This window comes from Eleutherodactylus coqui, chromosome 5 (assembly GCF_035609145.1).
Source record: "Eleutherodactylus coqui strain aEleCoq1 chromosome 5, aEleCoq1.hap1, whole genome shotgun sequence".
NCBI lineage: Eukaryota > Metazoa > Chordata > Amphibia > Anura > Eleutherodactylidae > Eleutherodactylus > Eleutherodactylus coqui.
Genome location: NC_089841.1, coordinates 203,662,371 through 203,689,144, shown reverse-complemented (window position 1 = coordinate 203,689,144; position 26,774 = coordinate 203,662,371). Strand labels below are relative to the sequence as shown.

At 44.1% G+C, this 26,774-nt stretch overlaps 1 protein-coding gene across 1 annotated transcript in view; it reads left to right on the top strand.

The window, feature by feature from the left end:
* ERCC6L2 (ERCC excision repair 6 like 2) overlaps positions 1 to 26,774 on the top strand; it is a 96,956-nt gene that overhangs the window by 10,508 nt on the left and 59,674 nt on the right. Inside the window, exons 4-7 of the mRNA XM_066604082.1 lie at positions 18,234 to 18,427; positions 19,578 to 19,739; positions 21,274 to 21,481; positions 21,951 to 22,091. Of these exons, the coding sequence (XP_066460179.1) occupies positions 18,234 to 18,427; positions 19,578 to 19,739; positions 21,274 to 21,481; positions 21,951 to 22,091 (705 nt within the window). The remainder of the gene's footprint in view (positions 1 to 18,233; positions 18,428 to 19,577; positions 19,740 to 21,273; positions 21,482 to 21,950; positions 22,092 to 26,774) is intronic.

Sequence of the window (26,774 nt, the reverse complement as noted above, 5' to 3'; positions counted from 1 at the left end):
GGAGGGGTTACTATGGGGGGGGGTCACTATTACTACTGAGGCTATTGTGGGGGAAGTCACTTTTACTACTGGGGCTACTGTGGAGGGGTTTAATATTACTGCTGGGAACGATATAGGGGTCACTATTTCTATTGGGGCTGATATAGGGGACACTTAGTACTGAGGCCACTGTGGAGGTCACTATTGTTACTGAGGCCGCTGTAGGGGGGAATCACTATTACTACTGAGGCCGCTGTAGGGGGGGAATCACTATTACTACTAACGCCGCTGTAGGGGGGGAATCACTATTATTACTGAGGCCGCTGTAGGGGGGGGAATCACTATTACTACTGAGGCCGCTGTAGGGGGGGAATCACTATTACTACTGAGGCCGCTGTAGGGGGGAATCACTATTACTACTGAGGCCGCTGTAGGGGGGGAATCACTATTACTCCTGAGGCCGCTGTAGGGGGGGAATCACTATTACTACTGAGGCCGCTGTAGGGGGGGAATCACTATTACTACTGAGGCCGCTGTAGGGGGGGAATCACTATTACTACTGAGGCCGCTGTAGGGGGGGAATCACTATTACTACTGAGGCCGCTGTAGGGGGGGAATCACTATTACTACTGAGGCCGCTGTAGGGGGGGAATCACTATTACTACTGAGGCCGCTGTAGGCGGGGAATCACTATTACTACTGAGGCCGCTGTAGAGGGGGAATCACTATTACTACTGAGGCCGCTGTAGGGGGGGAATCACTATTACTACTGAGGCCGCTGTAGGGGGGGAATCACTATTACTACTGAGGCCGCTGTAGGGGGGGAATCACTATTACTACTGAGGCCGCTGTAGGGGGGGAATCACTATTACTACTGAGGCCGCTGTAGGGGGGGAATCACTATTACTACTGAGGTTGCTGTGGGAGGGTCACTATTACTACTGAGGCCGCTGTAGGGGGGGTGTCACTATTACTACTAAGGCCCTGTAGGGAAGGGTCACTATTACTACTGAGGCCGCTGTAGGGAGGGGTCACTATTACTACTGAGTCCGCTGTAGGGAGGGGTCACTATTACTACTGAGGCCACTGTGAGGTGGGGGCACTATTACTACTGAGGCCAATGTGGGGGAGGGGGGTCACTATTACTACTGGGGCTGATATAGGAATTACTATTACTACTGATGCCACTGTGGGGGGTCATTATTACAATTGAAAAAATATATATATTTTTACGTGTGTGTGTGTGAGTGAACAGCGCCGCGTGGGTCCTGGATAAATGGTAAACAGTTTCTTTAGAATAATTAAAAGTGGGCACTCACCTGGTGCTTGGTGGGAGCCCACGGAGGGCGCCCCACCAGCACCTGAATTCCAGGTTCGCCTATCAATAACAGTCCCATTCCTCGATCCAGCAGGTGGGCTGGAGAGAGTTCCTGTAGTAGATGATCAGCTCATCTATCTTGGTAAGCCTTGACATTAGAGATGAGTGAGCGTACTCGCTAAGGCAAACTACTGGAGCGAGTAGTGCCTTATGCGAGTACCTGCCCGCTCGTCTCTAAAGATTCGGGTGCCGGCGGGGGGTAAGGAGTGGCGGGGAGGAACGGGGGGGGGGGGGGGGAGATCTCTCTCTCACTCTCTTACCCCCCCGCTCCTCCCTGCTCACTCCCGCAACTCACCGCTCTCCCCCGCCGGCACCTGAATCTTTATGTGGGAATGTGTTCTGTGGGAGGAGATATATACTACTGTTGGTGGAGATTTTAATAGTGACGGACAAAGTACGAAGGGAGATATGTTATGGCGGTATATACGAAGGGTATGTTCAAACCTAGCGGAAATGGTGCAGATGGTGCAGTGTAAAATCCACATCAGAACTGCATCAAAATCTGCAAGTTGATGAGGATTTTGACTCTAATCTGCTGCAGACTTTACTCCTTCAATTTGAAATGGTGAAATCTACTGGGGATTGACGTAAGAAAGTGCGCCAAAATCTGCACCAATGTTTTGTTTTTTTTATGTGGTCTTATACGCATCATTTCAACCACTTGTTAGCGTCCCCTTAGGGCTGATTCACTGCGTATGCAGTTTCAGTGAAAATAACACCGTTTTCTCTGTGTCTGTATTTGTGGACTTGATGGTTATGTGTTTTTTTGCACGCGTTTTCACTGCATTTTTCACTTGCGCAAAAAATGCAGGAAAGACCATTTGATGCCAATTTTTTTTCTACACTGTCTTCTGGCTTCATGCATAAAAAATTCCGTGAATCCTCATGTAGCATGCATTTATTTTTAATGCTCCTGTAGTCTTTCACGGGCGATTTGGGCCTTTGTCTTTGGACCAAGATGGGACATCCTGCCATTTTTTAAAAATCTCATAAACAGCGCATGTCTGACTACGCCACACTGTGGAGGGGTGAGATGATGTCCTGCGCAGGTATACTTTATGTTCGTTTCTGGTTTAAATCCAGCAGGCCGTCTACTTAAAAAAGTGCAAAGGGTAGTGTAAAAAGGCAAAAAGTCATAAATTACGGCATGCCCCATAATTTGTGAGTTTTGCATGCCAAACATCTGGCGTCCGGATTCCAATACATACGCCCATTGTTTCCAACGGTGACATAGCATTACTATTTTTTCTTCCATAATGGTTGCTGGGGAAGGGGGTTCCTGAATTCTGCACAGGGCGGAGCTAGATTCTGCATGCGGATTTCCACTGCGGAAGACCTGCGAATCATTGCGGAAATTAATTAAAATGCTGGCAGACAACCGCGGATTCGAGAGTTTTTCCATATGGATGTATGCGGATGCTTAGCGAATCATCCGCACGGAAAAAACATCACAAACCCAACGGTGCCCTCCCCCACCTCCCAGCCTGGTCTCCAAGCAACCTGAGAAGTATCCACCTACAAATCCGCAATGCAATTGCGGATCGAGCATAGCGATCAATGGAGCCCATCTATGCAGAATCCGCGCTAAAGTGGAGCATGCTGCGATTTATTTTCTGCTTGTGAAATCCGCATGTGTGCACAGAGCTGCGGAAGCTCATGCTTTCCTATGGGGGATTCCGCAATTCAAATCCGCCCGTGTGTAGGGGCCCCAAAAAGACCGGCCCTGGGTGGACTACGTGGTGGGTGCTCAAATGCCCTATTAGTTAAACTTTTGTGAGGATTTCTATCTCATTGCATTGTTTTTATAAGAGTGACAGTTTATAAGTTAATTTCCACATATTATACGCAATTTAAAAAAAAAACGCTTGTGTGTGTGGGACAATGAAAATCGATGAAACCCCTCTTGTGTGAGCCCGGCCTGATCTGCCGATCTGCTATTTGTTTTTTATACTCCTAGTTGAAGTTGCAACTTTGTAAGTGAGTTGAACTTAACTTGATACAAACTTCTAACATGTTATTGAATATTCTAATAGCCGATCACTATCGCCAGAGGACTCTGATTCTCCGTATTTGCATCCCTAGTATTTCCGTCTATTCTTCCCTCCCCATGTGGTCTGCTTTGGCCTCGGGTGACCTAGGGTGGTCTCTATCACCTAACAATCAGCATCTCTTGGGTGAATGAGATCTGCCCCCTAGCAGATTGTGTGCCAGTTTCTGCGGCCGGTTTCTTCTGGTCACCCAGTGTCTCTCTGTGGGCTCTCTCTGAAGCCGTGCCAGGAGTTTCTGACGGTTCACCGCACATCGTGCCATTGTTGGAGCATTCTCTTTAGTTTACTTTGTCTACATAACTCCGATAGCATCTATCTCAGCAGCTGAGGATTCAGATGAACCTGGAACAAATAATTACCCAGCATGTACCATGTTATTATTCTCAAGCATGTGGACTTGGCAGAGCTGCTTGGGGCCCCTCTTTAAGGCTTTAAATCAGTTGGACATACACTTTTTCATCTTCAGCCATGCTTGAGGTTTGCTTCCCGCTGATGCCAGGCTGAGATGTGCCAGCTTACTGGGGACCACAATAATGGAAGGATTGCCCTGATTGTTTGCAGATTAATTTGACCATATCAGTTTTAGTAAAAAAAAGTGAGTTTTATGAAAATACTGCCGTTTCCTCCGATTTTACTAGCGAGTTTATTTATAGCTTGGTTGAGGTTATCCACCGTCTCCCACTATCATGGGATCTTCAGCTCCGAAATATGACAATGACGGTAAAGGTCGATATATTATGTACGGTATAAGTCTTAGGATGCTTAGCAACTTGTGTCTCTGACCGGGATGCATCTTGGTTGTCGTAACCTCACGTTTCCATGATAATACATAAGACAGTGATAAACTCGTCAAAAGTTTTTGCTGTTCGGTTTTCTTTCAGGTGGGGAAATCCATAGGCATTCAAAGGGAACTTGTCACCTTGGAACAGCAACGTAAACTGAGTTATGGCGCTGTTCAGGGAGGTAGAGGCGAGCCGAAGGATGGGTCAGACCCCTCAGCGGAGTTTAGCCCAGTGCCCGGTCAGTGACCCCACGTACCTGTCTGGCGTATGTGCCGGCCAGCGCACATGCACAGTGCAGATGACACTGTGCCGTCGCTATGGCGATGACATGACTCCCGCGACCATTCTGCAAAGATGATTGAAGAATGGCCACGGGACAGACGGCTTCCATTGACTTCAGTGGAAGCCGTCCGTGTGGCGCCCATACAAAATCGTAGCATGCTGCAATTTCTCCCCTGCAAGCGGAAAATTGCAATCGATTTCCGCTCATAAGCAGGAAGTCGCATATTGTCATAACATGCTATGGGTTGGCTTTGCTGCAGAATCTGGAGGCAGACGCCTGCTCCGGATTTCGCAATGCATATCCACCCGTGTGCAGGTGGCCTTACTCCTTCCAGCACCATACCCTGTTTAGGTCTGGTTTTCAGACGGCACCTGTTGTTCACCGGCAGACAGTGCTGGAACGAGTGAGTATAAAAATACTTCCCCGTCACCTCCTCCAACAGCCCCATAATTTAATTTATTCCGGGGTGACAGGTTCCCTTTAACGCCACAGGACATAAGGTTACACTTTGGGCACATGGTACCTAATGTAACAGGATGTACATTTACTCCCTGTGGATGGCACGGGCTCAGAAATGAAGCCGGTTGTGACTGACAGCCGGCCTGCTGCTGCAACAGCGGGAATAGTTTAGAACACTGAACCCCCACTGTTAACCTCTTACGCGGCATGTAAAGAGTTCACATAGGGAGCTTGATCCCTCTATGACGTTACTGTCATTATAGAGGGCCAATGGGTTGCCATGGCAACCGGACGCTGAGCAATGTGGTCCAGGCCTGCCGTGGCCTGTGATCACTACTGTAAGCTATAATGCATTGCAGTACAGAAGTAATGGGATGCATTATCATAGCGATCATAGCTTCTGCGGTTCAAGGCGCTCCGTACATATTTTGTATCATCGTATTCAGAACGCCCTGTACAAGAAATTGAATGCACTATTTATCCTGCATGGCAAAGAGTGTTTAAAAAACTGAAACAAAACATATGTACCCCAATATGGTACCAATAAAAACTACAGCTCGTCATGTAAAAGAACAACCCCCACAGAGCTCCGTCTATGGGAACAAAGATGTTACCAGAAGTGTAAGGCCTCCCTCACACAGGCGTTTGCAGAAACGCAGCGGTTTTCAACGCTGCATTTACTGCAGATTCCGCCCGGTTTCAGTAGCGCTGGCATGAGTTATGGCTGCATTTTGAGCACAGCTGAAAACGCAGCCAAGGCTGCTGATAAAAGAAAAAAAGTCAATACTCGCCTAGCTGGTGAAGTCGCTGTCCCCGGCACCGCTATCGGGACCTTGTGAAGGAGGCTGGTTGCTCTGATTGGCTAAGAGCCGCTGAGTGACAGCTGGCTGAGTCAATGAGAGCCAGCACTGGATGTGTCCAATCACAGCCATTCAATGAATGAATGTCTGTAATTGGACGCATCCAGTGCTGGCTGTGATTGGCTGAGTGGTCTGTCAATCAGCGACACTCAGCCAATCAGAGCAGTCTCTCGTTGGAGGCAGGGATTTCAAGTCCCCGTCACTAGAGAAAAGGTTCCCCTGCCGGCTGACAAGTCCCGAGAGCGCTGCCGGGGACAGCGACATTACCTGTAAGGTGAGTATTCTTTTTTTTTTTTTTTTATAAACTCAGGTAGTGTAGCTAGGGCGTTTAGCGCTGCCAAAATCGCTGTAACAAGTTGTGCTGCGTTTTCGGTAGTGCTGAAACCGCTGCCCATTCATTTCAATGGGCGAAACTGGGCTGAAAATGGCCAAAAATAGGACATGCAACGCTGTCAAAGCGCAGCATTGAAGACGCTGCATTTTCAGCCTTGTGTGACCAGCCCATTATAATGAATGGGAGCGTTGTACAACATTTAGCGCAGCGCTGAAAAAGCATTGCTAAACGCTGTACAAAGCGCCTGTGTGAAGGAGGCCTGAGGCACCGATGTCTCTTTTTTAATTTAGCCTAATGAATGTGATTACTGACACAAGAAATGTACCAGACAGGAGACCTTCTGACTTCTTGAGGTGCTATACATGATTTGTTATAGATTTAGCAACCTTTGTATATATCTGTATAACATTCTTCATCTGCTGAAGTAGTGGTGTGCCTGTCGCCATTCCCACCTATCCCTGTGCAGCTATTAACCCACGCTCTACTATTATACACTATTATTAGGGGCTTCTGGGGACAGAATGAAGATTGCCATCTCCATTTTGGGGCGGTTTCTCTGATTGAGAGACAATTGTAGGGTATACTAGGGATATTTGTTAGCACTCATTTGTGTACCAGATACGAAAGTGCAACACCAGGCACGATGTGGGTCTGAAATGTATTCTTTATTGATAGATGATGCAAATATCCAACGAAAGAGCACTGCCGGTGTGCTTACATGTTTTTGGAAAAAATGCCCTACTCGGAGGATTAAGTTAGAAATTTTGCCAAAATGTATAAGCCGAAAAAAGACACATGTCCATCTAGTTAAGCCTATCAACCTCCGAATGTTGGATCTCCTTCTTGACTTCAGTCTGGCAGTCGTAATAATCCCCGGCCTAAAAGTCATGTCATATTTTATGTATATGAGTAACCAACATTTCTGGTGTCTGTCAAAGATTTAGAAGTAGAAAGGTTGAAAAAAACAAAAATAGGGGTGGAGCTACCTGAATGGGGGAGTGATTTGGAAAAATTATAGGTAGAGGAATGTAGGATTCTTCTCTCTTGTTAAGATGGTGGGTTGTGGAAAAGACCTAGTTGTTCGGGTGCAGCCAACCCAATGGTAGTCGCACTGGCAGGTGAGACTATTCTGATGGATTAGTGAAGAAAAAAATGTGACTGAAATATTAATATAAAAAGACGCGTTTCGAAGCAGCGCCCCTTCCTCAGTTCTAGCTGGGGATACACCTTGTGTTGGCTCTCGGTATGTGCATGAGCTCTGCCTCTCTGCCTGGTACACCACGCACATACCAATAGTCAAGACTAGGTGTATCCCTGGCTATAACTGAGGAAGGGGCGTTGCCCCGAAACGCGTCTTTTTATGCTGGTTTAAGATAAAACGGAGAAGCTGAGCTTACTTTCTGTAGTGTACTGAACTTTATAGCTGCGCCTACATTTATCACATTTTTTTTTTCACCTTAAAGACTTAGAAGTCAAAGAAACAAAAAGTAACTTTCTGGATTTTCCAAACAAGGCGGAACGAAAAATAATTTGGAAGAAATCAAAAACGGGCAAGGAGATTTCACCAGCAGATTGTGATTTATAGTAGCATTGGCTAGACACTTTAACATAGTATGTAAGGCTGAAAAAAGACTCATGTCCATCCAGTTCAGCCTATTATCTCCCAATGTTGATCCAGAGGAAGGCAAAAAAAAAAAACCCAATAAAGTAGGTCAATTTTCCACTTTTTAGGAAATGGATGGAAATGTTTTTATTTTTTCTCTCTGTAAAGAAAGGAGCCCCCCCCCACCCCTCCCAACCTCCAAACACAAGTGTGAACATATCATTACTGACGCTCACATATTTTCCAGGCCGTTTTCTTGCGGGTTTAGTGGTGATATTTGTAGAAGATCATTTCTCTAATCCTAGAAGTTCTAAAGTCTTCATTTACGTCTTAGCCCCAGAATTAGCGTCTTAATAGTCATGTAGACACCGTCAATACATCCTCTTACAATATATATAGTTCTGTCTGTAGAGGATACAAATGCCACCTATTGTCCTCAGTGATCCGCACACACAGTATGTATGGCAGAGATTATAGGTGTTAGTCAACGATGGTTTCAGCAGGTTCGGGACAGGATTGGATTTGTCTGCCAAAGCCCCGCTTTGTTTGATGAAATCTCAGTATGAAGGCATAGTTATGTGTTTTGCCTTAAAGCTGAGCTAGAATATTTGAGGTGCATGAAATGGAGATGAATGCTTTGCCACCCTTCCATTCGAAATGCATGGAAGCTTAAGGGAGCCGAGCACAAGCACTTTCCATTTGGGAGGGGATGGGGGGCCTCGGCCTTTGTATTTGCTTTGTGGTGTGTGAATGAAAGATTTGTAAAATGTCATGGTTTTCCATTCTGCTCCTTTCTGAATGAGGACCAGAACACATACTGTCCTAACCCGGAGTGATTATCTTTAAAGTTTGACTGAGTTGGAGGGCTCTGCTCCATTTAAAGGGAAAGAGTAAGATTGCTTTTTTTTTCTTTGCCAGTTTTCATTGTCATTTATAATGTAATCCCCGTCCGTTTTCTGTGTGCGAGCAGAACATTTGGATATTTAAACCAATGCTTGATGTGGGTGGTAAAGGGTCATTTTTGACTAGCTGCGATTTATCATTAAAGGTATACTATGTTGAAGATAATAACAGTTTCTATATATAATGTATGTTTATTGGGAAATCAGGAGTGATAGCTATCCGCCAGAAAGCTGTCTCGTTTGCTTATTCAGCCCACATAATTACATAGTTGCTAAGTTTTACACCGACACAGGTCGATGAAATCCAACCTAGAACCCCACCATGTTGATCCAGAAGAAGGGAAAACCGTGTGAGATAAATGCCACTGGTCCCATCATCGTAATTAATTCATTCCCGTTTGCAAATATTGCTATCGGAATAAATCGCTGGATCAGGGTCCCATCTCCAGAAACCTTTACCCTTACGCCCAATGTCCATTTGTGGATTTGATTTGCGGAACCCGCAAATCAAGCCGCCCGTAGGGATGCATTAGTGTCCGCAAAACAATTGTAAGCATGTGGATGTCATTTTTTTTCCTGGCGTGCGGATTGCACGCGCGGGAAAAAAGAATCGCAGTGTGCTCCATTTTGGAGGGCTTCCATTGAAGTCAATGGAAGCCGTTGATGGTTACTGTAATTCTAAGTGGTACACAAGCGTAAAGGTTACAGTCTTTAGGAGAGGCACAATTGCTTAATGGTTTCTCACTCACTACTTGGATATATTGCACTTGAAGAGAAAAATTGGAAAGAAAACAGTTACAGATTGTCTAAAATAGGCTTTTTCCATACTGCAGCATGCACTACATAGGCATTATTCTGTGGGGTTGCACCAACTTGGATGTCGATTCCCTGGCACCTCCAGTGGTCACACTTGATGCCATTGAAAGCTTCTGCATATAATGTTTACACAATTCAAGTCCACAATTTGGGTTACCACCTTTTACGTGTCTCACTTTAACTTAATAGAACAGCACAGAACTTGTCAAACTTCTTCATTTATACCTCTTTGCTCTGGGTGCCATTTGTATGTTTCCTTACGTGCATGAGGACACCTACAGAGGGGGTGGGACCGTTACAGTAACTCATTCGTGCAGATTCCCCAGTTTCCTCCAATCATAGCACACACTGTCTCCTTCATGCCGTATTCACACGGTCGGGAGCGAGTTACACCCAAAATTCTCGGACACAACTTGCATTGCAAGAGCACAAGGACGCCCTGTTCAAGTGCTATGCAATGTGCGAGACACTACACATTCTAATGTGAGACTTGCACAAAAACAAGACATGAAACAATTTTTAAACCGCTGACCATTCATCCAAGTAAAAAATCGTTTGTATGAAAGGACCCATTCAAATGAATGGGTTCTTTTTCCATGCAAGTTTTGCGGGTCTCAGACAAGGGCAGAAGTCGGGTGAGAATATTGGCCTTGTGAATACAGCCTTAGTCTGAGCTGGCATTTCATCAGCCAATGGTGTAACCAGTTCTAATATGATGTAGAACTTGTTGGGGCTTCAATGATGCTTCGGAACAATGCAGTCACTGGTTCCCTTTCAACACTCGACAGCTATTGCAGCTCTGTTTCAGTCTCGATTGACCTCTCTCAGGATTTCTGATTCTAGAACCCATTTTCACGCAAGCTCCACTTCTCTCCAGGCTTCATTCACTGTCTTGGCTTCTCTCTCTTAGCCCACTAGTGTGCTCCCTGGGGGCTGACTAGCCCCATACCTTCAATCAGTAGCACAGCAGGTTTTTTTGTTACTCGTGTACCTACTGTGCACGTTCACCAAAAGTGCCAAACTCACATAGTTGTATGGGTGTACCCTATTGATCCCATACATATGGTGTGGCACAATGCTTCTAGCATCAATCAGGTGGAAAAGCACTGAAATAGTGAATATCTTACCCAAATGATTACCATTTTGTTTTTGGTATAAACAATTATTGTCTATTAATTAGAAAGTCCTTCTACAGATAAAGTCTGGTGATTACAGCAGCCTTGGTAAAGCCCCATTTACACACAACGATTATCGTTTGAATGAATGATTAGCTGAAAGAATTAATGACTTTTTTGCATAGAAATACTGAGCATTTAAACATACAGATACTCCTCTGAAATCCTCTCTCTTTCCCTTATTAGTTAAAGTAAACTCTGTACATGTTGTTTACTCAGGTGGAGGTGTGTTTATGCGAGGAATCTCTGGCCAGCAGGTTTTTAATTAGCGTGAAGAAAACCCATCATCTTCTGCTGGCATGAGTAAACAAGTAGTCATTGTTTGCCCTGCTAAACACAATCACGCCTCCCCTCAAGTTGTTCAGTCTTTCAAAGACTGAAGAATTCCATTTAAATGAAGCAAAAAGCAAACAAACTACCGACCATTTTTAGGCAGGCTGAAACTCGTTGATAAACGACAAGTGAGGGAACAGTGCACAATGGCTTCACGTAGCAATTATAATAATTATCACTCAGTTTCACTTGTTTGAATGCATTTTGAGCAATAATCGTTGCATGTAAACGGTCTTTTACTGTTCAAGCAGTGTGTAGGACAGAACGAACAGCAGAGGCGTATCTTGAAGCTTCTGGGCCCCAAGGCAAAAATTGTCTAACACTGAAATTAGATTTTTGACATATTTTGAATGAAAACTAAGATTTTTTCCGAACTGACTTAAGCTTGATGTCTTTTTCCGCTGTGATTCCATAACCCTCCTAGAACACTTTTAGTAAATGACCTCTGTTCCATCCACACAATTGGGTGGAAAAACAAAGCAAACACGTATTCATTGACCTGCAGATTTGGAGCAGCTAATATGAGATAACACTCGTCTCCATGTAGAGGGGATATCTTGGAATAATGTCTTGGCCACAATAAGGGAGTGTGAAGGCTGACCGCTGATGAGTGAACTCTCCTCGGAGGAGACCTCTTGTGTGTTGTTGCAGTTGTACAGGAAATGAATGTGTATTTGTCCTCGGTATGACAAGGTGATGGGATCAGGTTTAGCTGATATTCGACCTTGAGACATATGTAATCAGATTAATAAAATATGTTCTTAATGAGCTGGAGAAACACTTTTTAGTGCAGTTTTTAACCTACTGGATTGATTTTTGCATTGAAATATCACATCTAATTACAAAGCCGGAATATTGGGTTATATGGAAAATGAAATATAACGCTAATATGTGGCCGGGTTACGAGCAGCAATAATTATTTACACATATGTCTATTGAAATGATGTATCTGGGCCAGCAGTTATTTGAGACTTAAAGGGGTTGTCTCACGCCGAAACGGTTTTTTTTTTTATTCAATAGGCCCCCCGTTCGGCGCGAGACAAACCCGATGCATGTGTTAAAAAAAACAAACGGGTAGTACTTACCCGAATCCCCGCGCTGCGGCGACTTCTTCCTTCTTCTTACTTACCTTAGTAAGATGGCCGCCGGGATCTTCACTGTGAGGTCCATTGCCGATTCCAGCCTCCTGATTGGCTGGAATCGACACACGTGATGGGGCGGAGCTACAAGGAGCAGCTCTCCGGCACGAGCGGCCCCATTCAGAAGGGAGAAGACCGCACAGCGCAAGCGCGTCTAAAATCGCCAGAAGAGGCGATTTTAGACGGATCCATGGAGACGGGGACGCTGGCAACGGAACAGGTAAGTGAATAACTTCTGTATGGCTCATATTTAATGCACGATGTATATTACAAAGTGCATTAATATGGCCATACAGAAGTGCATAACCCCACATGCTTTCATGAGACAACCCCTTTAATAAATGTTACTGTGATACAAGAAGGACTTTGTGTATTCTTGCCTTAACCACTTCCTGACCACACCACGTAAATATACGTCATGTTGTCGCAGGGGGTATATGAAACGGGTTCAGGAGCCGAGTCGGCTGCATACCAGGCTGGCAGCTATTTTGGACAGCCGCTGGCAACTGCTGCGGTCAGAGTTGGCCTCAAATCTGGCAGTTAACTATTTAGATACCACATTGAAAACAGCCTGCACATCTAAACAGCCATCCAGATAGATGGGTCCCACCTGTGCCCCTTAGGACCCCCAGGATGCAATTGTGGAGTCATTGTGGCAATAAAACTCGAATATCCACTATTAAACTTTATTGCTAAAATTGTTTCAATAATTATTCTTTTGAATTCAATTTTCCAGCTTTTATTTCAGTTAACAAAACTGGATATGCCATAAAAATCACACCTATCTCTAGTTTTGGCCACTACCTTCCCCAGACCAGCTGTACGCAGTGGTTGGGGGTGGTTAAGGTTGTCTGGTGGATGACCAAAACAAACCCAACAATTCAGCCATTACGTATTTTACCCCTGCAAGATATTTAGTATTACATTACCTTGGAATGTGTTTTGATTTGATCTATGTGTAGCTTACTAGATCTTTAGTTGTGATTTTCCTGACCATTATTAGAGATTTTTCACACTAGCGATTTCGTTTTCATTTTGCTGTTCCGTAGTGGAAATTACAAAACAGAAAAGGTTTATTTTCCAGCCTGTAGAAAAGGATTGAAACAGAAGACCTTCCATTTCAATCCGTTGCCGTATTTTCCGTCTCCATTCCATTTTTCACACTGCAAAACAAGCTCGGACTACCGCATTTTTGATTCAAGTTGCTGAAACAGAATAGAGACGGATCCGTTTTTGATTGCATTGTAGCCAATGGGAAATGGATAAATCTGGAAAAGAATCAATTTTTTCGTTTCCAGTTTTGTTTCCTAAGCATGCACAGTGATGGCTCAGTGAACAGTAGAACTCCAACACTGCAAGGTAACAGCGCTAACCACGGGCCCACCATGCTTCTTATTTATTCTCCAGGAAAGGAGAAAAGACTGAATAAACTTTCTGTACAGATGTAATCCATCGTCGGATTTGATCCTAGGACTCCAGTGCTACAAGGCAATACTAACAACTGAGCTAGCACATTTATTTTTCTTCCTTGTCTGGAGGAGAACAAGAAGAATAAACACAAAGAGAACATTAAAACTCCATACAGATGTTGGTCGGATTTGAACCTAGAACTCCAGCACTGCAAGGCAACAGTGCTAAGGACTGAGCCATCAGGCTTGTTCGTTCTTCCTCCTCCAGAGGAAGAAATGATTTTCAGGAAAGGGCTTCTATTTCAAGCCCTTCCCCGAAAATCATCACCGCGATTCCATTGCTTTCAATGGGGCTGCAGCAGTGCCGGTCCCATTGAATGCAATGGGATAGCATCGGGACCTCTGCAACAGCTGTGACAGGGCTTTCGGATGAAGGAATCCCCTGCCTGTCACAGCTGTGTCATGGAAGCGTGATGTACTCCCTATGTTTTCAATGGGGCTGGCGCTGCTGCTGCCTCCATTGAAAATAATAGGCGATATCGCAGATTTTTCTTTGTGATGTGCGTTAACAGTGAAGACATTGCTAATGAGAATGAAACCATTGAAAATCATTGGTGTCATTATCATGCGTTTTCACTCACTCTCGCATCACAGGGAAGTCGTATTGCCAGTGGGTGTGAGCCCTTAGTACAATTTAATGCACCATATAATGTACTGAAAAAATGTTTACTAAAATTCTAAGCGGGTTAAAATGAAGGCTCCCAGGCCTGCCTTGGATTACTTCCTATTAAGCAACCATAAGCTCACCCCCTTCAATTGAACAGGGTATAATTTTCTATGGATCAGCACCAAAATTCACGTCAAAATCTATACCGAATGGTGTGGATTTGTTGCATAATTTTTTTCCACTGTGTAAATCTACAGCAAGTCGGCTAAGTTTGACTGCACCCTCAAGTGGGAAAAGTGTTGTCTTTTAAACTTTGAATATTTTTTTTTTGTAATAATTAAAAAATCTTTAACTTTACTTTTAAGTCCCACTAGGGGACTTGAACTTATGATTGCTTGATCACTTGCCCAGTATACTGCAATACTTCAGTATATTGTACTTTTAACAGCAATCTGTTATGCCACAGGCATAGGTAGAATTTTTGAGCTTGCTCCAGATATACCCCATGAACATTCACTGTACATGTATAGTGGGTGTCACCAAGAGGTTAGATTTTACATTCAAATATTCACTAAATTTACATATTTAGACTAACCAACTTTTAAAACATTATTCTAGTATACAGGGTTATTCAAAAAGGAGGAGCAGATTTAGGGGATTAGGTACAAACAAACTACAAAAGACAGGTACACAATCTGTACATCACTGAGAAGAGGAAGGTTCAAAGTTTTTTATGACATACCAGTAAGACATACACACCGCAGCACTGGGTCTCTCCTTTACAGTTTTATGGCTCTAGAGGTGTATATGCATATGCGGTTGAACTAATTTATTGTGCCACTTGTAAATGTTCTTCTGACAAGGCAGCTGTTTTTGGAATCAACGCCAGAATTCCCTTTGCACTTGAACAAAGGGCTCATACTTCGGAAACTCAAGCAGACAAAATGATTTCTCCGGTTTTGTCACCATTTTCCTATAAACTGTAAAGAACAAGAATCAGTGCTGCGATGTGGCAGAAAATGTAACTTACTGCTGCGCCATAGAAAACTTTGAACCTTCCTCTTTTCAGTGATGTGTGGATGGTGTACCTGTCTTTTGTAGTTTGTAACTAAATCCCCAAATCTGCTCCTTCTTTTTGAATAACCTTGTGTATCTTTTTGGATTCATAGCTGTCTGATAGAATTCAGCTGTTCAATGCACTAAATATAAGTAATCTCTAGTTTCTTCCATAAAGTCCATCTCTTCCTAAACATTTTACCTTTTTCAGTCCTTTGTTCTCTATAACATAAGATGGCAGTTTAAGTCTCTCCATCAGGGTTCCATTGGTCTTTAATGCCGAGAATAGCAATGTTTGTTGCTCTGTTCCAATATAAACAGTTAGGTGCCAGTGAGATCTGTTGCACAACAGATATGTCATTAAAGGGGTTGTCCCGCGGCCAAAACGAGAACATTTTCACACCCCAGTCCCCCATGTTAAGCAAGCATCACAAACTACCCATGTAAATCGTTTTTTTATAGCGTTTCTACTCACCATGAAGCTGTTTCATGAAGTTATAAAAATCTTCTTCCAAGATGGCCGCCGTCATTTCCCAAGGTGCACCGCTGGTCTTCTCCCATGGTGCACTGCGGGTCTTCTCCCATGGTGCACTGCGAGTCTTCTCCCATGGTGCACCGTGGATGTTCTTCTCCAGTCTGAGCTCCACTGCCGATTACAGCCACCTCATTGGCTGATCGGCACCACGTGACGGGAGCGGAGCTACGCGATGATGCTGAGAAGGGGGAGGAGCCAGGACACAGCTCGTGAGCCCGGACCCTCCAGAAGAGGAATCTTCAGTGCGCAAGCGCGACTGTTCGTGCGACCAGAGCAGAAGTTTAGTCGTCGCCATGGAGACGGGGACGCCAGCACCGGAGGGGGTAAGTGTATAACTTCTGTATGGCTCATATTTAATGCATGATGTATATTACAAAGTGCATTAATATGGCCATACAGAAGTGCTTAACCCCACTTGCTGCCGCGGGACAACCCCTTTAACTCTGTCTGTTAATAAAGGATACCATGACATTAGTGTGATCAGGAGCTGAAAGATATAAGCATTATCTTTAGTTCTAGCATTTTGTATACTTGCGACAAGTCCTTGTGGCTTTAACATTCGCAGTTCACATTTATAAACCGGTCCCTTTATAGATACGTACGGAGTACCTACAGCGGATGACTCTCTTTAACCTATTAACGCTAATCTTTTAGACAATGGAGCTGTTTATAGTGAAATGCATTAAACCACTTGTGTTGTTTCAAACTCTTCAAATGGAATAAACACATTTTTCGCCCTGTACAACATTAGGATATGCATCTGATACGGGGCAGGTGCCATACTTGCTGCCACGATCCTGCAGTAAGTGTGCTGGGAGCTTTTCAGTCGGTTGCAAAAACGTGAATCTCCAGGAATAAATAAAAAGTCCTACACTGCAGTACTTGCTATAAGCTTTAGTGCTGCAGTGTAGTTCATTAGCAGTGACCGCCTTCTTTCTGAATGTCAGCAATTTAAACATCTGTGCTGCAACTGACTGTGAGCCCCGGCAGCATTCTGCCCTGTGGGAACATACACTTATGTTCACATGTAGCAGCCTTGATGCTCGGCTGAAAAAATAATCTGCAGCAAATCAGCAGCAAAATCTACACCACATGTTAACGATTTGCTGCAGAACATCTGCAGCTAGTTAGCTACTTATGAATGTACCCTTAGGCTAGTTTCACATGGTCAAGCGCGATATCGGCGTGTGACACTTGGCCCAATATCGAGCTCGGAAACATGCAATTTCTTGCTGATGCAAGACGTCTTTGTGCCCAAAACGCCTCGTATCACTAAAGGGAAGTAGCGATCCTCCGGGAAACCTTGCATTACACTTGCATGCTGTGTAATGCTTTCGCCGGCCCCATTGAAACAATAGGCGATGCTTTCCAAGAGATCCCCTAAACATAAGACATACCATGAAGAATGGCGTTCACATTTGTGTGAGACTCGTGCGCCTCGCCACCTACAACTCTCGCGCCATTTTCTTGGCCGCGTAAAAGCAGCCTTAAGCTATATTCACCTGTAGCAGATGTTGGTGTGGATCCATGTCACAATCTGCACGTAATGCATGGATTTTGACTTGGATTTCATCCCTTCATTTTAAGAGGCGAAATCTGTGCAAAAATACACAACATACATTGATATTTCAAATCCACACCGCGGGTAAGTTTATGCGGCAGACTTTCTCCGTACTGCGGGGATAAGATCTCCTGAAATCTTCTCCACACTCATGGGACGGTAGAATCCTGCGGATTTAGGGCGTATTTTAGGTTTATATTACACGCGTATCTTGTACATGCCTATGGTGGTCATTAGAGATGAGCGAGCACCCAAATGCTTTTCCTAAAATTCAAGAGCTCTACTCGAGTAACGAACCCCATTGACTACAATGGGAGACTCGAGCATTTTTGTATGTGGGACGCCGGGTTCCGAGATTCTTTTTTTTATTCCTAGTCTCTCTCTCTCCCTCTTCCTCTCCGTCTCTGTCTCTTCCTCTCCCTCTCCCTCTCCCCCTCCCTCTCAACTCCGCTCCTCTCCCTCTCAACTCCGCTCCTCTCCCTCTCAACTCCGCTCCTCTCCCTCTCAACTCCGCTCCTCTCCCTCTCAACTCCGCTCCTCTCCCTCTCAACTCCGCTCCTCTCCCTCTCAACTCCGCTCCTCTCCCTCTCAACTCCTCTCCCTCTCAACTCCTCTGCCTCTCAACTCCTCTGCCTCTCAACTCCTCTGCCTCTCAACTCCTCTGCCTCTCAACTCCTCTGCCTCTCAACTCCTCTCAACGTGCCTGTGTGTAATCACATCTAATTGCTTGACGAGACTCCGCTTTGTCATTAAGAAACTATTTGTTCCCGTCCCTCACATGCGGATGAAGTGTCTGGCCGTCCAAGAGAGAACAGCATGCTCAGTACAAAGTGTTATCCAGAAGGTGGGCTGTACAGACCACCCTGCTGACAGATGCCTTAGAATGCCTCATCATTGCTTTCATTCTATTTCAGGTCTTCCTCATTGTTTCGCCATTATCTGTACTTTTCAACTGGAGAGATGAGCTGGAGACATGGGGATATTTCAAGCTGACTGTCATTCATGGGAACCGGAAAGATTTCGAACTAGTGCGATTAAGACAAGGGAAATATGAAATCGCTTTAACTACTTACGAGACTCTTCGTCTGTGTTTAGATGACCTAAATAGGTAAGTGGGATGCAGCAACGTGAAATAAGGCTTGTGATGTGAGAATTGGAGCTCCATATCTTTTCCATAGAACAGTAACTTCCCGTACTTCTTATTCCTCATTGTCCTTTTATTTATAAGAAATGAACAATAAACAAGATGTAGCTTTGGACTCGTTCTATATGATCAGTGTCCTTCTGTAGGTGAGATCTCCAGAACTGAACGCAGTATTCCAGAAGCGGTCTTATTAGAGCTCTATCTAGTGGGATCACAATCTCCCCCTTTCTACTGCTTATACCTCTAAACTTTTAAAGGGGTTATCTCAGGACAAAGCATTTTTTTCTGAGATGATGAGCCTGTTGTTAAAAAAAAATAAATAAAAGAAGCAATACTCGCCTCACCTGATCCCCTGTCACTTTTGTTCCGCTGGTCCCATGCTGCTCTCCATCTCCGGCTGCAGCACTGATGATGTCCTGACAAGTGACCGCTGCAGCTGATCGCTAGCTGAAGTCAGCTGGTAATTGGCTGCAGCAGACATATGTCCTTGGTGTTGGTGACATCATCTCTAGCTTGCTGCAGCCAAAGTCGAAGAGTATTAAAGGGAGAGGCGAGTATTAATTCAATCAGGCTGAACAGATCCCCCCCCCCCCTCCTTTCCCTAATAGACCCTTTTGCCATAAAGTAAAAGCCTTCAAGTGGTACACACAACTTTCTAGTTTCTGCTTCATGGTTGATATCTAATACTCTAGTGCTGGGCTGTGACGTGGATTCCTGCGATACTTCCGCTGTGCTCACTGCGGAAGTATCGCGGGGCGGACAGCTTCTATTGACTGCAATGGAAGCCGTCCGTGCAATCTTCCGCACAAAATAGAACATGCCGAGATTCTCCCCCACGAGCGGAAAATCGCAGTTGATTTCCGCTTGTGGGCAGGGGAGAATCGTTTAACATTGCATGTCTATGGTCGGACATGGCTGCGGAATTCACGGCGGGTGTCTGATCGAGAATTCCGCAGCGATAATCCGTCCGTGGGCATTTAGTATTGTATGATTGATGAAAAAAATGTTTAGGCTTAAGGAGAATCCAGAAAAGCAAAGCACGTAGCTATTGTTTCCCCCCTAACTTCTATATACGTGACCTAATGGGAATATGTTCCTCTCCTTCTATCTACAGTATAGAGTGGTCAGCAGTCATTGTAGATGAAGTTCATAAAATAAAAAATCCAAAGGCAAGAGTGACAGAAGTCATGAAAGCGTTAAGGTGCAAAATTCGTATCGGACTTACAGGGACTATACTACAGAACAACATGGAGGAGTTGTGGTGCGTTATGGACTGGTAAGTGTCTTTGGGACATTCTGTTTTCAGAACTGCTTTCCTTCGCCTGCCGCCATTGCTATAGCGGTGTAAGCAGACTAGGCCGGGCTTGGGCTGCTTTTAGGAGGGCGCTTTCTCACTCTCCACAGCTCTGAGCTCTATTAACAGTGGAGACTAGGGTCCCTTTGACACGGAATGATTATCATTCAAAATATCGTTGGATTGCGCAAATTTTGGACAATAATCGTTAAAAGTAAACATGACCAACGATGGTTTGCTTATCGTTCGTTTTTTGCAGGCATTTCATTTTACGCTCGTTACATGTAAACAGCGTGATTAGGAACGAACATTTGGTTCTTAAATATTTCTACACAATACATGCCAATTGACATAAACTGAAAATGATAACTTCTTTATTCTTTCACCTTTTCCAAAGCGCTCCACTTGATTTTGCTACATGTTTGGCGCACTCATTTGAAAATATTCACAGCGTCAGATTCATTAGGAATTGGACTTTTATGATTAAATTAAATAGGCTGTACAGCGTACATGTTTTAAAGGGAGTGTCTACTCTTGGCAATCCCTTTTATTTAGTAGCGTCTCTTTAAATAAGTTGATCACCTGCTGCCCTACTACTTGGATTACCAGTGATCAGCTACAGTCTTGGAAACATAAGCATTTCATAGTGCCCTTTGAAATCAATGCAATCTCCGTGTAATGCATGGGCAGTTCTTCATAGGCAGGTTCACTTTCGGTTTACTTCAGCTTATTAACCCTTTCCAATCCAATTTGTATCCTGGTTTTCCTAGGGGGCTTACTCTTTTTCTGCTGTTATACAACGGTGCTATCTGCTGGCTAAAGCCAGTACTGCATGAGGTGACACGTTGGATAAGCTCCGACAGCACAGAGGCTGGCAATATACAGTAAGAGAACCCTGACGGATTTCTTCCAACATTGGAGCTGTACAGCCTTAAATCATAATGTCTTCAGAGGTCAGTCAGTGGACTGGAAAGGGTTAATGGAGGTTCTATTAATCTAAAACAGATTTTCTAAACCAGTCATCGTTTTTATGTAAATATTAAAATTTCGTCTAAGGCATAAACTTTTCATTTTGAAGAGGTTGTCCAGTTACCAGACAACATCACCTCAATAGCACTCACTGTAGTAAAATAACAAACTGAGCAGTACTTGCCCTCCACTGCCGCCAGGAACCAGTGCTGCAGCCCCGCCGTGGTCCCAATGTCTGTTGTGACAGCTGACATCACCAAAAGTCAGGCAACCGGCGCAGTGTTGGCATTCACCTCTCCTGGCATCATGGTGCCCTGATGTGAGCGCCAATGCCAGGAGAACAAACAGTGATACTACAGCATCTGATTGGCAGCAGTGGTCACCTGACCAAGCAGACAACGTGGCCACAGCAGTGCCTCAGCCCTGGATCCTGGTGGCAGAGGAGTGTAAGTACTGAGCAGTACTAACCTCTGAATGGATGCTGTATAATGAAATTCTTATTCAGTGTTAAAAAATACTATATGAATGTGTTCTTATTTTAATTTAGGGCTGTGCCTGGCTGTTTAGGCGGCAGAACCCAGTTCATTGAAGAATATTCACATCCAATAGAACTCGGCCAAAGACATAATGCCACAAAGCGAGAACTAGCCACGGGAAGGAAAGTGATGCAAAAGCTGGCTTTGAAAATGTCTTCATTGTTCCTTAGACGTACCAAGGCACTTATAAGTAGCCAGTTACCGAGAAAGGAAGATCGGGTTAGTAAGCCACTGTTATGTATTCAATGTATGGCAGAGAAAGATTTGTAGAAGTTTGTACATATATCTTTTTTAACTTTGTCAAAATTTTGAAGAAGAAAGAAGGCGGGTTGAATATTAGTAGAGGTGACCAATGGCAGCCGGTGAGAGAGAATAGGATCACTGATGCAGGTAGTAGGGCGAGAAGAAGGATGATGATACTTGGCAGTGAAGGAAACAAAGTTGTTACTTTCAGTTAAGTGGATATAGCCAGGTTTGTAGTGCAGAAAGTCTTGTTCCTCTATTAGAAGTTTTTACATAAAAGCTTGAGACAGTTCATTCAAATTTACGTCTTGGCAACGACGCGTTTCAACCGACTAGCGGTCTTTCGGCCGTTTCAAAGATTATCTTTGTGTATAGACGGGCCTTTACTTAAATTTTAGTTTTCCTGTAAAGTTTTATCTATCCATTGTATGTCTTTCATTTGCAGACAGTCTACTGTTCCCTGTCGGAGTTTCAAAAGGCCATCTACCAAGCAGTCCTGGAGACTCCTGATCTCAGATTAGTTCTTCGGGGCGGTGAGCGGTGCAGTTGTAATAGTGGCAAGAGAAGGAGAAATTGTTGTTACAAAGTAAGAAAATGGTTGTGTTAATTTTTACGTCCTTATCTGTAGGGATGTATAAACTAGTGGTGGCTGCAGGCAGAAAGAACTTTATACTTTCAAGGGGCGGTATCATAATTGCCTGATAAGCACAGACTCCGCATCTAGGACTCTCTCCTATCAGGAGAATGGTGTTCCCATAACCCCTTGTTTATCAGTTCACAGCTACTGTAGTCTCCATAATGTTCACTGGAGAGGTAGCCACACTTGCACATTGCCTTCTTCATTGAAGTTTAAAGGGGTTGTCTAGTTGTAAACTATTGATAGCCTGTCTTTAAAATGGGCCATTAATAGTAAATGGGCAGGGATTAATCACCCGGGTCGGGGTGCGTGTGCACTGAGCTGCTTTTTGCAGGAAGTAGACAGCTCTGTTCTTACTGCAGTGGCCAGGCCTGGTAATACAGACAAAATTTCCATTCGTTTCAATGCTAGCAATACCAAGCCTAACCACTGTAGTAAGAATGGAGCTGTCTGTTTCCTGCAGAAATCAACAAATGCATCAGTCCAGGGAACAACTGATTGTTGGGGGTACCAAATGACGGACTCTCTACCACCTTAGGATAGGCTATCAATAGCTTACAGCTGGACAACCCCTTTAATAGGGTGTTGCAGAAAGATCTGAGCAAGCAGGGGTGCTACTTGTGTCTATCAGGCATATATGGCTTATCCTGTGGATATGTCATAAACGCTTAAATTGGAATACTCCTTTAATTGTCTAGTCACAGATGACAAGCTTCACAGAGGGTTAATGGTGGTCCTGTTTGGGATCATCCATGAAGCAACCCTGTGCTCTGTTACCAGTTTTGCAATAGAGAGATGCACTCTTGGAAGATTTCCATTTAGTATCTCGGTAATGAAGTAGAACTTGTAAGTCCCATTTTTAAAACCGGTTCCTATGTGAACTTGTCTTGTTAGAATTTGTAGCCACAATCTACTGTGAAGTCATATTGTGCACTTGTCACTATGAGACATAGACCATACATTATGTACGCACTGTAGGTTATAGAATGCTTCCTTTCGATATTTTGTAGCATGGTAGAGTTACACAATTGCCTCTCAAGGCCGCGGTCAGACAAACGTGTTTTTTTTGTGCTCCTATGTGCCCCTGAAAAACATCCACTCCTTGCATAAGCTGAAAATGCACGAATGGGCAAGGTTTCATATGCACAGCGCTCTACGAAGGGCACCTCATCACTGAACACTGACAGCACTGTCACAGTGTTCAGTGATGATGGAACTTCCCGCAGGGATGAAAAAAATCCCCTGCCACAGCTGTGGCAGAGGAGCGCAATACTATCCCATTGCTTTCAATGGGTCTGGCGCTGCTGCCGCTCCATTGAGAACAATGGAGTGATGGCAATCCCCGAGTTTCAATTCCCTGAAAATAAGCCCTAGCTGCTGGCAGAAAAACTAAATTATACTGGCAAAATGCGCACCTATGTCCTATCTTTTTTTAGGTTTGTGCTGTTTTGCGCTGCTAATTCCGCGCATATGAACGCTTCTATAGGAATCCATTGGTTATTTTAGAAGCTTGCATTATGTGTGCGCAAAACACACGCTCGTGTGACCGAGCCCTAATGGAGCCTTGGACATTGAAGTCTACAGTTGACACATCCTTGACCCTGCAGTTTATGTGTCTGCTTGCTTAAGTAGGGAGACAAATAAAGTGTACCCTCCAGTCCACTGGAAACATTATAAAGTCATGTCTTGGGAAAGGCTGTTAAAGCGTCTGTTCCTATGGTTTGTCTGTCGCAATAATGACTTTGTGATATATGGCGGCCTGTTGTTTTTGGCCGGTTAGAATATTACACTCATTCAGGCTTAACTAAGGAAACATGCAATTATCTGATGTCATTATAACCATTTGAACATCTTACAAGAAACAGTGCGGCACTGTGTGGAACTTAAAAAACTGCAACAAGAGTTACATATAACTGTATGTTTTATATTATGTCCTTTAAACTGTGGGCAAGTTCTAATAGTCATTATGGAGCTTTAACGTTTAATGCAACACTATGTTACAATTACAATGTGGCCAAAGCACAACATACTAGAACTTCCCATTGTAAGGATAATAGGGTTGCATATGTCTGGGTTGTTGATTTGCAACCTTCAGAGATGACCACGTTTATAGATCTACTAGTAATTCATAGGAAATTATATAGTACCAGTGTTTTTGGTGGCACAATGCGCCACACAGCTCTGCTACATGCATGCCACACACACAGCACTGCTACATGTACATCACATACAGCTCTGCTACATACATTCTTCATACAATAGGGAGGAACAGCAGCACATCACAGTCCTGCACACACTGATCACCTCCTGGTCATGTAATCCCGAACTACTCCCACACAGGTGACTGATCACATGACGGTGACAACACAGGTGCTGTAAGCACACGGCTGCTGTAGGTGTTCGTTAGTATTCTATCCTCCTACAAACCACCGCGGCCTCAGTCGCTATGGAATACTAATGAACACCTAACCGGACAGCAGTCATGTGCTTAGAGGACCTTTGATGACACGACTGTCATGTGATTGAGGGCGGAGCATGTAACTCACTCACTTGGGCTGAAGGACCTTTGATGATGTCATAGTCATTTGATCAGGGGCAGAGCATGTAACTCACTCTTGCTCTGCCCATGATCATCCCGAGTGAATGAGTTACATACTCCACCTCTAATTACATAAAGGTAATGTCATCACAGGTCCTTCATCTGGAGGTCATCCCGATTGAGTGAGTTATGCATCTCCTACAAATCCCTGTGGCCTCAGTTGCTATGGAATAGGTCCTGTGATGACGTCACCGTCATGTGATCGGGGCGGAGCATGTAACTCCAGATGAAGCGCCGTCATACTCCGCCCCTGATCATCCTGAGTTAGTGAGTTACATGCTGCGCCCCTGATCACATGACGGTGACATCATCACAGGTCCTCTTCCATAGCAGCTGATCAGGGGCGGAGCATGTAACTCACTGACTCGAGATGAAGAACCTTTGAAGACGTCACCGTCATGTGATCAGGTGTGGAGCATGTAACTCACTCACAGACGGATAAGTAATCGTTAGTAGTTTGATAGCAGTATAGATCTAGCATGGCTATCTCTGTCCTAGAAACAGGAGTAGTGTTTATCACTACCAGCATTTCTATCCTTCCCCATTTTTTCAATTATCATTAAAAATGTGATATGTGCGAGCTAGCATAGAAAGGGGCAGTAGAAGATCGTCGGTCTCCTTGATCGAAGTTAACTTTTATATGTAAACAACAGTTTCACAGTTAAAATCCACATAAATGATGAGCAAATTAAAAAAGAAAGTGCTTCATTTTTGTCAACTGTTTGTGAAGTACTTGTTAGTTATTGTTAAAGTGCTGCTAATTTTAGGGCGCTGAACATGTGAAAAGGGTTTCCAATACTATAATAATAAAGGCGGAACTAAACGAGTGACAAACTGATTCAGATGAAGAGAGGACCCTGCTTGTGGGAGGGGGAAGAAGGCAAGTGAGGGCAGATACTGCTCATATGGTAGTGTACAAGAGAGACACTGTAGGTGGCATGGAGGACAGCAAAAAAGATGGTGGTTTGGTGCAACTCTCCAAAAATTATTTGAATTTTCAGAACTATTAGATGTAACTCTTTCCTTTAATTGATAATACCAACAACCAGAAGTGGAAAACGCGTTTTGGAGCAAAACCCCTTCTTCAGTTCAGTTGGATTAAATACTAAAACAGTTGAAGACCTGAGCAGGAGAAGTCCCAACTGTGGAGGATGCCATTGTAGAGTATTATTGGAACCTTAGCAACTTGAAATCAACTGTAGAAAGGTGAGAGATGAGTATTTGATAACAAGGAGTCAAGGTGATTATCATCACTATTGATATCATGTAGTCATTAGGCCCCCCTTCACTTCCCCAAACAGCACTGTAACTCAGTTTATGATGCTGCTCCGTGGTGACAGGTTCCCTTTAAGAAGGGCTTTGAGTTGAAAAGCTAGCAACAATCAGAAGAAGAGCTGGTAATTAGAATGAAAACATCATTTAATTATTTTATAGTCAAAGGGGTTGTCCCACGAAAAGAACCTGGCCCTTATCCACAGGATACCACGTGTACTCGGCTATCTCAAGCAATCCGGTTGAAATGAATGGAGTGGTAGTAAGCATTCGTGACCACCACTTCATCCGTTCGGGATAATCAGAACCTCTATTCTCCTGATTAGTGGTGGTACCAGTAGTCAGACTCATAGTGGTGAGATACTTATCACCTATCCTGTAGATAGCGGATCAGTTCTTTATGTGTGATGATGCCTGTAAAAAAAAACAATAGTCATATGTGGGTCATACTCTCTTTGCAGTTAAATTTAAGAACTATGTAATTGTTAAGCCCAAGGCCACATGAGTGCACAATCAAGTCCTTTATCAGTATGTTGGAAGGGAAGGGAGGGGGGGGGGCGGCGGACTTGTTATTTGTATAGCGCCAACTTATTCCACAGCCCTTTCGGGTAATTTATTTATTACCTCCCAGCAAGCCGGGTAGTCATTATACCGACCTCGGAAGGATGGAAGGCCTTGAGCCTGCTACCTGAACCTTGCAGGGATTGAACTTGCAACCTTCAGGTCATGAGCGAGAGTTTAGGACTGCATTCTGCTGCTTT